The sequence below is a fragment of the Leptonychotes weddellii genome, chromosome 13 (genome assembly GCF_054177405.1).
Source record: "Leptonychotes weddellii isolate Sample4059 chromosome 13, ASM5417740v2, whole genome shotgun sequence".
NCBI classification, from domain to species: Eukaryota; Metazoa; Chordata; class Mammalia; order Carnivora; family Phocidae; genus Leptonychotes; species Leptonychotes weddellii.
In genome coordinates, this window is record NC_138381.1 from 67,481,387 (window position 1) to 67,493,995 (window position 12,609).

Genomic DNA, 12,609 nt, shown 5'->3' on the forward strand with positions numbered 1-12,609 from the left:
CCTCTGATCCCACACTTTGCTCTCACAGAAAGTGGTGACAGCCCTTGACCGGACGTGGCACCCCGAGCACTTCTTCTGTGCCCAGTGTGGAGCCTTCTTTGGTCCCGAAGGTATGACTGGCAGGCAGACCGCCTTGCTGCCCCCCCACCCCCAGCACTTGGGAGGCAGGGGCAGGAGACTTCGCTGCTGTTAGAGTCAGGATGGCTGCATCTCTAGAGGCCCTCACTCGGCCCCCCAAACCCCTGCTTCTCAGGGTTCCATGAGAAGGACGGCAAGGCCTACTGCCGGAAGGATTACTTTGACATGTTCGCGCCCAAGTGTGGCGGCTGTGCCCGGGCCATCCTGGAGAACTACATCTCGGCCCTCAGCACTCTCTGGCATCCGGAATGCTTTGTGTGCCGGGTAAGGAGCTCCCTCATCTGGAGGGAGCTGGCAGTGGGCAGCTGGGAGAGAAGGTTCTCCCCACCCCCTTGTGCTCTCTGGATCTAACTTAGGGGTTATTGAAGGGGTGAGCAGGTAGGGGGTACAGTTCTTCAAGTCTAGTGGGTTCTGGGCCAGGGCTCACAGTGAGGCTAGGAGAAACCAAGGGGAAGGTAGGCACGTTCCCCAGCCTTGTCCTGTGTGGCAGCCCTGGGACCCGTCATGTTTAGCAGAAGGGCATGTGAGAATGAAATGAGATAATGTAGTACCAGCTTCAGTGGAAACAGGCAGTGGTCTCCAGACTGTATTCTGGGGATAATGGGAGTCCACAGACGTTAGGGATCCAACAAGGGCTCTCGGACCAGATAACTTTGGGAAACACTGCTCACCTCAGGACTCCTCAGTGCCTTTTATACCCAAGTATGCAGGTTGGTTTCTGGGCACAGTGTTCAGCCACCTGTCCAGGAGTCAGACCTCTCTTTGAATCCAGGCTGTGCAGCTTATTAGTAGCTGTGTGACCTCAAGTAAGTCACTGGACTTCCAGGCCTCAGTTGCCTCCTCTGTTGGGAGAATGCAGTAAGTGTTTAGTGCAGCACTTGGCACATAGGAAGTGCTTAGCCAGTGGGAGTCGTGAGCCTGACGGCGGCTGTCTCAGCCTGGAGCCCCGGCCTGAGCCCCCCGCCCTCCGCCCCGCCCCCTCTTCTGCCTGGCAGGAGTGCTTCACGCCCTTTGTCAACGGCAGCTTCTTTGAGCACGACGGGCAGCCCTACTGTGAGGTGCACTACCACGAACGTCGAGGCTCACTCTGCTCGGGCTGCCAGAAGCCCATCACGGGCCGCTGCATCACCGCCATGGCCAAGAAGTTCCACCCGGAGCACTTCGTCTGTGCCTTCTGCCTCAAGCAGCTCAACAAGGGCACCTTCAAGGAGCAGAACGACAAGCCTTACTGTCAGAACTGCTTCCTCAAGCTCTTCTGCTAGGCGCCCTTCATGGCCCCCCTGCCCTGGCCCAGCCTCCCCAACTGCTACTGTGACCCAGAGGCCTTGCCCCGGGGTGAAGGGGCAAACCCGACCGAAACTGGAACCCGTACCCTCGGCTGGTGCAGGATGGCGAGAGGCCCTGCTCTTCTTTCCCCTGCCAGAGCCTCTGGGCCTTCCTCCTCCTGCAGCCCTCCTCAGGCCGGCAGCTCTTCGTCCTCCCCGGAGTGGAGGCTGGAGGGCCCCGCCCTGCACCATGTGTGTCCCTGCCAACCCGCCTGGCCAGGCCAGCACCCCACACTGGAGCCATCTCTTACTCATACTTTGGCAGTGGAGCCAGGGGCAAGGGCAGGCAGGGTCAGATGGGGTCTTTTTTTATCCTTCTTCCCCGATCCCGACCTAATTGTCCTTGTCCTGAGAGTATTGGGGGATACCGGCTCCCTTCAGACAATGCCAGCATAAATTCATCTATCCAAGGGTGGAAGTGTTTGAGGGGCCGCGGAAGGTTTCTTGTGCTCCTGCCCTTCCGGTCTCCCCAGGCCTGGGCCACTGCCCCCCTGAACCCCCATAACTGCTCTGGTTCTACTGAGAAAGGCCTCTCCAGCAATAATGTTTTATAGTCACTTCCTCCGTCTCTGGGATGGCGTGAGGTGGGGAGTTTTCCCCCCGTGCCTGGACACTGTACCGACTTTGATAGATTTCTACACTGAGGTTTGAATTCATATCGTCTGAGTTGCTTTTACTTCTCTATACAAAATGATTTTGAAGAGATTTTAAAGATATCCCCTTTTGTACTCTCCTCATCCATGGCCACTGGTCCTGTTGTGACGTGGTGTGGGGTTTGCCTTGTACTGAGGGCCTGGGGGTGGGGAAGTAATTTGTTATTTTATTTTTTCTTAGCATAAGCAGGTGAACGGGGAGCAGCTCTCTGACTCCCCTTCCTTAACTTCACAGCTCACCAGGACCGTTTTATAAACTGCTGTATTTTAAAACCCCTTCCCGGATACTACCTGGGCCAGCAAGCTCTTAACTGAAACTGGTCTCAGGGTGTCTTGCCCTTTGGGGCCTAGAATTCCGAACCTCATCTGTCCTATTCCTGAGGGAGGAGAAGGGGAAAGTACACTTTGGGGGTGCTGATTCCTGTCTGAGTAAGCCATCAGGAGCATTTGCTCCCCTGTGAACTTTTTGGCAGCAAAGAGAACCCACCGAATATTCTCAGCCTCCTCATCGCTTTTCTGTGGCTCTTCTGTCTTCTGAGGAAAGCTGGTATCTGGTGTTGACCGTGGGTCTTGTTGATTCCACTGGGCCCGTCATTTCCCCAATCTTCCTGCCCTTCCTGGAGACTGGAGGTCTGGGGAAAAGGGCCCAGGGGTTTGCAAGGGGGCCCGATAGGACTCTGGGCAGAGGGACAGGATCCTGCTAAAAGTAGTGGGATGCCTCCAGAGCTCTGGATCCCATGGATGAAACAGGAGCAGGCAAGCCTGGGGTTCTGGGTCAGCAGAAAGGGGCCCCCATGGGGTCTAAAGTGAGGAAGATCCAGACCACTCCACTAGCCTCATAGCAGAGGCTGAGCATGCGGGGGTCTCAGGAGAGGGTTCCCTCCTTTGAGGCAGAACGGGGAGCAGCCCCGGTCTGAGGAGGTCAACCAGGCCCCTCCAAAGGTCTGAAGTCTCCACTTCTACCCATAGGCCTTATTGCTCTGTTTACAGTGACCTGCCCCAGGCCCCTCCCCTAGGGGGACTGGGGTTTCTGGGGTCCACCCTCTGGGTCAATGGTTATTTGATGATTTTATTTTTTTCCTCTGTAAACTTCTAACCTGGCTTTTCCCCATGTCAGTTCCTGTGATTTATGCCAATAAAGTTTGCCATTATTTTCACCCATGCCTAGTTCCTTTTCTTGGTACCAGAAGAGAGAGACCAGACCCTCCCCAGACTCATGGGGACCATATTAAAGGTAACGCAGTGATGTTCCCTTACTTGAGGTTAGAAAGCGCCCCCCCCCCCATGATGGTATCCCTTCATGAGCTTTGCTCTTCCCTCAGCAATTGGTGAGGAAAAGCAGGGGGCAGTGTTGGGCCCTGTGTGGGTCAGGCCCTGCCCTAGTGCTCCGCTGTAGATTCGCTGAGGGAATCATGTGCGCCTGTGGGTGGCCTCACACAGAACCGGAAAAAGGTTCAGAGAAGAGAACTGACATGCACATCACAGTCCTCTTAGTGAGCACAGAGGCAGGCTGTGAACGCAGGGCTTGCCTCTGCCTGTGTTCCTGCTTTGACCAGACACCCCCACCCCCACGTGTTGGCACCACACCTTGGGTGTGGAACCGTCCCAGCGGAAGTTGGCGAACTTACAGTGGAGGATGGGTCTCTACTGCCCCCCAGGGGTCGTGTCCATATTTGCATGCTTCCTTCTTGTCTGAGCCAGAACTCCAGTCCTGGGCCCCAGGACCTTCCTGAATAGCATTGTTCCCCTTTGAGATGTTTCACAATTTCCCTGTTCTCTGGAATGGTTTTCCAAAAGCAGCATGTTGAATTCTAGTTGGAATTTTGGCCGTTTCCCGGTGAGCTCAAGTGGAAATTACCTTCAACCCTCACCCAAAGGTGATGACGATTTATTCTTCCAGACCATGTCGAATTTATTTCATTTATAGAAATGTGGATATGGCACATTTCACTGTAATTTGCTTTTTCACTCAACTGTACTTTGTATTTTCCCATGTCAATAAATATAGATCTGCATCATTTTTTAATGGCTTCATGATATTCCATTGAATTGATGTACTACAATTAGAGATGGTATTTATATCATCAGAGCCAGGATGTCCTTGGAAAGGTACCATGTGAGTGTGTATATACTTGGAAAAGTGCATTTGGGGAGAGACAGCCTCAGGGTTTGGAAGGGACTGTATAGCATCGTGAGACCCATGGGCTTTGAACTTGCTCCTAGATTTCAGTTCCGAAGCCATTGTTTATTGGGGCTTGAGCAAGCTGTTTAACCTCTCTGTGAATTTTCTCATTGATAAACGGAAATGCTAATACTGTACCTCCTCAGGAAATTGTTGCAAAATTCACAGCAGTAATGTGTACAAAGTACTTAACACAATGCTGAGCATGCAGTAATACATTGTCATTAAAAAGGGATCTTAGCAGTAATTGACTCCACCAGTTTTCTAAACAGCTGTTCACCAGAGGCACTAGGAGTCTTTGAAACAGAAATACAAAAATTTCTAACTTGAAAGGGTGAAGATAGAAACACTCCTTCCACCCTAGGATCTACCTTAGTCATTACCAGAAAAAAAAAATTATTGATCTAGGACAAACGTTCAAATAAGTGTTGAATGAATGCATAATAAAAGAAACTAGAATTAGCAACTTCCTCCTACATTCCAGGGACTCTGTTAAGTCTTTTATTTTTTTTAAAGATTTTATTTATTTATTTGACAGAGAGGGAGACAGCGAGAGAGGAAACACAAGCAGGGGGAGTGGGAGAGGGAGAAGCAGGCTTTCTGCCAAACAGGGAGCCCGATGCGGGGCTCGATTCCAGGACCCTGGGATCATGACCTGAGCCGAAGGCAGACGCTTAACGACTGAGCCACCCAGGCGCCTTGACTGTGTTGTCTTAACACATATCTCATTTAATCCTCATAGCAACTCTAGAATGTAGATACTTCATTATCCCCATTTTACAGTTAAGGAAAGGGAAACAGAGGCTCAACAAGGTGAAATCACTTCCTAAGATGACACAGCAAATGGTAGAAGGATATGGACCCAGGTCTTCTGACTGCAAACGTTGCATTCATTCGCTCAACAGATATTATATGCCTGCTATGTGCCAGGCACAAGACTAAAGTCTCTGCTTTGTGGAGCTTGCATTCTTGCAGGGAGTGACAGACAACCACAACATAGTTAAGTTATATAGTGTGTTAGAAGGTGTAAGTACTAAAAAAGAAACAAAAGAAAAGAAAAAGGTGTAAGTGCTACTGAAAAAATAGAACAGAGTCGGGGGGAGTGGTAGTGGATTTTTTGGGTAATTTTAAATAGGGCGATCAGGGTAGGCCTCCTTGAGCACATGATATTTGAGCCAAGACTTGTGGTTAATTCTGTGGATATCAGCAAGGAGCCTTCCGGAAAGAGGGACTAGCTAGTGCACGACCCCCCAGGTGGGAGCATGCTCTGGAAAAACAGCACAGAGCATCGTCTGGCTGGGAGAGTCAGTAGGAAAAGAGATGAGATTATAGGAGTGGAGGTCCAGAGCAGATCCTGTAGGGCCTTGTAGGCAGTTTAAGTTTTAGGCTTTTACTCTGAGGAAATGGGAAACTGTTGAGGACTTTTGATCAGATGAGGTAATGATCTGATTTAGGTTTCAAAGGGTTCCTCTGTTTTCGTAGGGGAAGAACAAACTGTAGAGTAGACAAGACACCATGCTGTTTCTAAAGCATGTGCAATTATTCCTCAGCTCTGCATCATACTCTTCTTAGCTTTGCGATTTGACCAGTGGAGGAGAAAACTTGAACGCTCAGCATCCAAGCTCTAGTCCTGAACGCGAGCAGCTCCAGGCCAGCAGGGGGAAGCAGCTTTGAGACAGCTGCTCCAACATGAAGCGGCGCCTTCCTTAACAGCTTTATTTAAAGGCGGCTTCCCGTTGGCTAGAGTGGCAGCAATATCATCCAATGGCTGTCTAGATCAGTTTAGCGTCACCAGACAGGCGTTGGCGCCAGCCAATAGGTGGGGGACACTGTCCGCGTCTTCTGATTGGCCGCTTCGTTCACATATAAAAGATGGGCGCCGGCACACGGCCCTCTTTTCTCCAGGCGTCCTCGTGAGAGGTTCGTGTTATTGTTGCAGTCGCACCGGGTACCGGCGGTGGGAAAGATGGGGGGGTGTCTTTGTGGGATTTTTGGAGGGGGCGGGCCCGGGCCTGTTCGGCCTGGGGCCTCGGCGGTGGCTTGCGCTTCCCGAGTGGCGGCGACGGCGGCAGCCCCAAGCCGGGCTGGCGGGCGCTCACGCGTGGTCTGTCCTGCATAGGCCTCGGGCTTGGAGCCCTGGGGGGCTCTGGTGTCGGGGGGTGTCTGAGCTCCCTCTTTCTCCGTAGTGACATCGTCTTTAAACCCTGCGTGGCAATCCCTGACGCACCGCCGTGATGCCCAGGGAAGACAGGGCGACCTGGAAGTCCAACTACTTCCTTAAGATCATCGTGAGTGCGGGGATGGCTCGCGGTCGCCATGCAGCTTGGGCCCTGGGCACTACTAGGGACCATGAATTGTCGTGTGTTGAGCGCCTCCTGGGTGTCAGCTACTGAACGACCATTTTTAGGCACATCTCATTTAATTTTCACAATATGGGGAGATCTGCCCCCCCCCACTCCCCACCCCGTTTGCAGATAAATGGGCTCAGGCAGTTTGGCTCCTAAGATGACAGCATTCATTATCTGGTCTGTCTGGTTTCCAAATAGCACTCATACTTTTGCTCTTCAGTCTCCCATTTTGCGAACGCCTGCACCGATGAGTGACTCATTATAAAGTGGCAACTTGTTGCATATTTAGGTCTTGTCAAGATACCAAATATCCTGTGAATGTGTTCTCTTGGATGGTTGGGGGAGGGGGGTCCTTCCCCGCCCAGAAATGCAGACCATGCTCTTTTTCAGTTACTAGGCTGCCTTGTGGAGCTTAGTCTATTCTCCCCTATTTATCATGAAAGTTTTCAGACACAGAATTTAAAAGGATTGTCCAGTAATCACATATCCACAATCTAGATTCTGCATGTAGCGTTTTGTTGTATTTGTTTTACTTAGTGCTTAAAATGCTGTAAATCTATTTGGAAGAGTTGTTTTTTCTGCTGATGCAGCCATTTAATGAATCAGAAACATGCCTCATAATTGGGAGAAATTAAAAATAAATGTTACAATAAAAAAATTGGAGGATTGAATGTAGAAACCTAATTTTCACCATTCATACTCAGGGTACAAATCTTTGATAAATCTGTCCATTTTACAACTCAGGTGGCCCCCCATGGGAGGAATTGTCCCAATTTCTGAATCACTTCAAAAGCCTAGAAGAAAGGGAGTGAGCTGGAAACCAGTGATTGTGGGATTTGGTTTCTTGTTCTCTCTTTCCTCCTGCTAAACATTGTTTCTGGCTTGTTTTTGTAGCAACTTTTGGATGATTATCCGAAATGCTTCATTGTGGGAGCAGACAATGTGGGTTCAAAGCAGATGCAGCAGATCCGCATGTCTCTCCGCGGGAAGGCTGTCGTGCTGATGGGCAAGAACACCATGATGCGCAAGGCCATCCGAGGGCATCTGGAGAACAACCCAGCTCTGGAGAAGTCTGTGAATTCTCTTGGGCATCTTTGTCCTCCCTTCTCAGTGCCCTTCTCCCCTTTCCTGGAGAAGAATGGTGCTGAAAGGCGACTGTCTCCTGTAAACTTTTCTTTGCAGACTGTTGCCTCATATCCGGGGGAATGTGGGCTTTGTGTTCACCAAGGAGGACCTCACTGAGATCAGGGACATGCTGCTGGCCAATAAGGTAAGGAGAGAATCAGGTTGTCTAACGAGATCCTACTAATTTTGGCTCCTTAAAAGCAAAACTGACCCATAAAAACTTGTATTTGTGGAGAGAAGACTTTTCACTGTTGGTTTCGTTCAGGTGCCAGCTGCCGCCCGTGCTGGTGCCATAGCCCCCTGTGAAGTCACCGTGCCAGCCCAGAACACTGGTCTGGGGCCCGAGAAGACCTCCTTCTTCCAGGCTTTAGGCATCACCACTAAAATCTCCAGAGGCACCATTGAAATCCTGGTGAGTGGACTTGGCTTGCCAGTGCTAGCCAGGCAGGTGGTGGGGGCTTGGTTGCTGTGGACCTGCTGGCTGTCCAGGTGTTGACTGCCAACCGTTACCTTGTTCTTCAGAGTGATGTGCAGCTGATTAAGACCGGAGACAAAGTGGGAGCCAGCGAAGCCACACTGCTGAACATGCTGAACATCTCCCCCTTCTCCTTTGGGCTGATCATCCAGCAGGTGTTTGACAATGGCAGCATCTACAACCCTGAAGTGCTTGACATCACAGAGGAGACTCTGCATTCTCGCTTCCTGGAGGTACAGGCTGTCTATTTCAGGCCCTTGGTTAATGGTTGAGAGCATGGCTAGCTTCACACTGAATCCTGGCTACGCAGCTGAAATAAGCCACATAACCAAAGACAATTATGTACTCTGTTTACTTCCGTTTCCTCATCTGTAAAACAGCAGTAATGATACAAGGTTGTTGAAGGATTTAATGAATTGATGAGTATAAAGCCTTTTAAGAGTACTGGGCACATAGTGAGGGCCATTATTACTCTAGGGCCTGCAATAAAACATGAGATTTTGAATGGTTTCCTGAGTCAAAGGAGAAATGAGAAAAATGAGGACCGTGTAATAATGTAAATGTTGCCAGGTACCCTGTTCGGGGAGGATTGACTTTTCCTGAGACTAGCTTGCTTAGTTTTTGCCATTAAAATACCTTTTAATTGATGAATAAGGTGATAGAAGATGTAATTATTTTTTTCTTTTCGTGGACAAATGAAAAGTTGCAGTTATATATACTGTTAACTTTTTGAAATCTCAGTAGTGGTTGAAATTCACATCTGGAATTAGCTTAACATTTTTTTTTTCCTCCCAGAAGTGAATGGTTAGCTTAGTTTACATTTTCACAAAATAGTGACTTTTGAAGTAAATGCCATCATTATGATACAGGAAATACTCATGTTGGCAATAAGGGCAAAAAGTGTTTATGAATTACTGGGTCTGAATTGCCCTGCCAGAAGCATTTGGTGTGAGGTAAGTGTCCTGTATGAGACACAGCAAGTCAGTCTTGAAGTCTTGTGTGCTATTGAGCTTTGCTTGGACTTCACGGCCTTGTCTGTAAGATACCCACCTCAGCTGACCTGGAATTTTTCCCTCCCTCTATAGGGTGTCCGCAATGTTGCCAGCGTATGTCTGCAGATAGGTTACCCGACTGTTGCATCAGTGCCCCATTCTATCATCAATGGATACAAGCGGGTCCTGGCTTTGTCTGTGGAGACTGATTACACCTTCCCACTTGCTGAAAAGGTAAAAAAAAACCCTGGGGCCACAGTGGCCCTGATGGGATAAATAGACGGCAGTGTGCTCAGTTGATGCTGTAATTTAACAAAACAGATAACATTTTTAAGAGTTTCCTTAAGAAGTTGGGGGGCATGGGGAGGTGTGTCCTTGACTTTAGAAATGACAAGAGACCCGAAGAGGGGTTAGTTGATGAGTAAGAGCGGGGCCTAAGCTTACCAGGCCATACCCAAGCTGTCTTGCCTGATCATCTCCAGGGAAGGCTTCAGGGGCTGAGAACTAGAGCTGAGGGGTTGTGGGTAGCAGAGGTTGTGGATGGCCATTTTGATCACGAACTTCTCCCCCTTGCTTCAGGTCAAGGCCTTCTTGGCTGATCCATCTGCGTTTGTGGCCGCTGCCCCTGTGGCCGCTGCCCCCACTTCTGCACCTGCTGCCACTGCGGCCCCAGCCAAGGTTGAAGCAAAGGAGGAGTCGGAGGAGTCGGACGAGGATATGGGATTTGGTCTCTTCGACTAATCACCAAAAAGCAACCAATTCAGCCAAGTTTATTTGTGAAACAAGGAAATAAAGGCTTCTCTTAAAAGTCTCTGGACTCTTCATTTTGTGCATTTTGAGGTTTACGGTGCTGTGTACTAGAAACTAGAGCCAGGGAACAGTAGAGCTTTATTTGAAGTTGACATTTCAGTGTCCCTTTTTTTCTTTTCTTTCCATTGTTCTCTTTGTAATTGAGGTGCTGCTTTCCCAGCATCCAATACCACCCAGCCTTTTTTTTTTTTTTTTTAAGATTTTATTTGTCAGAGGGGGGCGCCTGGATGGCTCAGTCAGTAAGCATCTGCCTTTGGCTCACTAGGATCAAGCCCTGCATCGGGCTCCCTGCTCGGCTGGAAGCCTGCTTCTCCCTCTCCCCCTGCTTGTGTTCCCTCTCTCACTGTGTATCTCTCAAATAAATAAAATCTTAAAAAAAATCCATTTGTCAGAGCAAGTGCAAGCAGGGGGAGTGGCAGGCGGGGAGAAGCAGACTCCCTGCTGAGCAGGGAGCCTGCCATGGGGCTGGATTCCAGGACCCTGGGATCCTGACCTGAGCTGAAGGCAGATGCTTAACTGAGTCACCCAGGTGCCCCTAATACCACCCAGCGTTAGCTGTTTTTCTTTTTTTAAGATTTTTAAAAGTAATCTCTACCCAATTCTGGGCTTGAACTCAAACCCCAGAAATTAAGACTTGGATGTTCCACCGACTGGCAGCCGGCACCCCTAACTGTGTTTTTATTATACCGGAATTCTTATTTCCGTGGCCATCTGGCCACTAGTCTGGGTCCCTCAGAGATACTTGAGGGTAGGCGGTGACCAAGATAAAACGTGATTGCTGCAAGGGTGTTTCCTTGTGGTTACAAATCTGTACTGGATCCTGATGGAAAGGTATTTGTTGTAACTAGGTTTCTAACACTTTGAGGGCCACTGCTAAGAGAGGGCCAACAGCTAAGCTGCACAGACCCCCTTCTCTACACTCTAGAGTTGGTCCGTCTGCACACTGAAAATTTAGACAATGCCTCATGGATCATGAGGCCCTTTACTGCCCTTAGGCGCCCACCCTGTGGCCTTGCCTATCCCCAGTCTGGGACATTTACGCCTGAGCAGCCCCCCTCAGCTCCTGAATCCTTCCCCGGCAGCCAGACCTCCCCCTTGTTTTCTAACTGGTTGTCCGCCGCTGGTTACAAGCTCAGAAGATGCATCTCCCTTTTACCTAAGTCAGTTCTGCCATTTAAGAAACTCATTTCTCTAAAGAATGTGGTCTTCACTCAGCACAGGCCAGGTGGGGGAGTCCGGGCCGGACCTGCGAACTCGAAGCGAGTCGAAGGCTACGGGGCGGTCTCACCGAATTACAAATCCTCAAAGACCTTCGTCTCCCACGAGGCCAAGCTGAGAAGGGCCCCGGGGGGCTGAGCAGCAGGCCCTGGGGAGGAGGCCTCGACTGTTCCCGGCGCCGGCCCAGGAACTCCATCCCGCTGCCCGCCTCCCCGCCCAGGCTGCAGCGGCCGCCGTCCCGCCCGGGGGCGCCAGGTCCGGCCTCGGCGGGCTCCTGCCCTCGCCCTGCCGCGTGGGCCCGCGCTGTGACCCGGAAGCGCTCCGGAAGCGGTTCCGGAGTCAGCGCCGGCAGGATGGCGGCGGACACGCAGGTGAGGCGGGCGGCTGTGGGGCCAACGCGGCCAGCGACTGGGTGTGGACGGCGGCCGTCGAGCCAGACCGTTCTTGCCGCTGGCCTAGGGGTACGGTGGGCAGTGGCTGCGGAGGGCGCGGCCCCGGGGCCGTCTCGGGCCGGCCCCTCGCGGCTCCTGGTCCGGCCCGGCCCTCGCGGCGCAGGCCAACCCCGGGCTGGAGGAGTCAGGGGCTCCGGCCTGGGCTTCGGTAGCTGGAGCCCGGCGGGGCCCTCCCTGACCCTGGAGTTGCAGAAGTTCACCTTTACGAGGCTCTGCTGCATTTCTCCGAGCCCTCCGGCAGTGAGCCCCGGCCAGCGCAGACTCGTCCTTAAACTTTACGTTCAGTAGACGTTTCTCGAGCACCTGCTATGTGCAGGGACTTAGCGCATAGCCTTTGGATTTATACAGATCCGAGTTTGAGTCCCAGCTCGTTGATTTCCATGAGACGCTGGGCAAGTTACTTAGCTCCGCCAAGTCTCAGTCTTTTCGTCTATAAAATGGGGCTACGGTAGTACCTACGGTAGAGGCTTGTGAGGATTGAGTGAGATAAAGTAGGGCACTTTATACGTTGGTGGTTGTTGTTAGGGCCAGGGTTGGAAGTAAAAGAACCGCTACTACCTTGGAAGAGCCTTATCACCCTTGAGTGTTATCACCTGTGAGTACCTTGTAGGGTGGGAAGGACTTGGGAAAAACTTTTTCCTCCACCTTAGCCTCGTTTGTAGTTATGAGTGTTTTATTTTTTATTTTTTTTATTTTTATTTATTTTTTTATTCTTATGTTAATCCCCATACATTACATCATTAGTTCTAGATGAAGTGTTCCATGATTCATTGTTCGTGCACAACACCCAGTGCTCCATGCAGAACGTGCCCTCCTCAATACCCACCACCAGGCCAACCCATCCTCCCACCCCCCTCCCCTCTAGAACCCTCAGTTTGTTTTTCAGAGTCC

At 50.8% G+C, this 12,609-nt stretch overlaps 2 protein-coding genes across 7 annotated transcripts in view; both read left to right on the forward strand.

The window, feature by feature from the left end:
• Positions 1-3,273, forward strand: part of PXN (paxillin) — a 47,968-nt gene extending 44,695 nt beyond the window's left edge. For all 6 annotated transcript variants that reach the window (XM_081802070.1, XM_081802072.1, XM_081802073.1 and 3 more), the window contains 3 exons: positions 29-110; positions 254-402; positions 1,134-3,273. In XM_081802070.1, coding sequence (XP_081658196.1) covers positions 29-110; positions 254-402; positions 1,134-1,400 — 498 coding nt within the window. In that variant the 3' untranslated portion in view covers positions 1,401-3,273. The remainder of the gene's footprint in view (positions 1-28; positions 111-253; positions 403-1,133) is intronic.
• Positions 3,274-6,094: 2,821 nt separating this feature from the next.
• On the forward strand, positions 6,095-10,046 carry RPLP0 (ribosomal protein lateral stalk subunit P0). Its single transcript, XM_006745305.3, has 8 exons — positions 6,095-6,218; positions 6,485-6,586; positions 7,541-7,716; positions 7,829-7,916; positions 8,037-8,183; positions 8,294-8,479; positions 9,332-9,472; positions 9,818-10,046. The coding sequence occupies exons 2-8, from the start codon at positions 6,533-6,535 to the stop codon at positions 9,977-9,979; spliced, it is 954 nt and encodes a 317-aa protein (XP_006745368.1). The 5' UTR covers positions 6,095-6,218; positions 6,485-6,532; the 3' UTR covers positions 9,980-10,046.
• Positions 10,047-12,609: the final 2,563 nt, after the last annotated feature.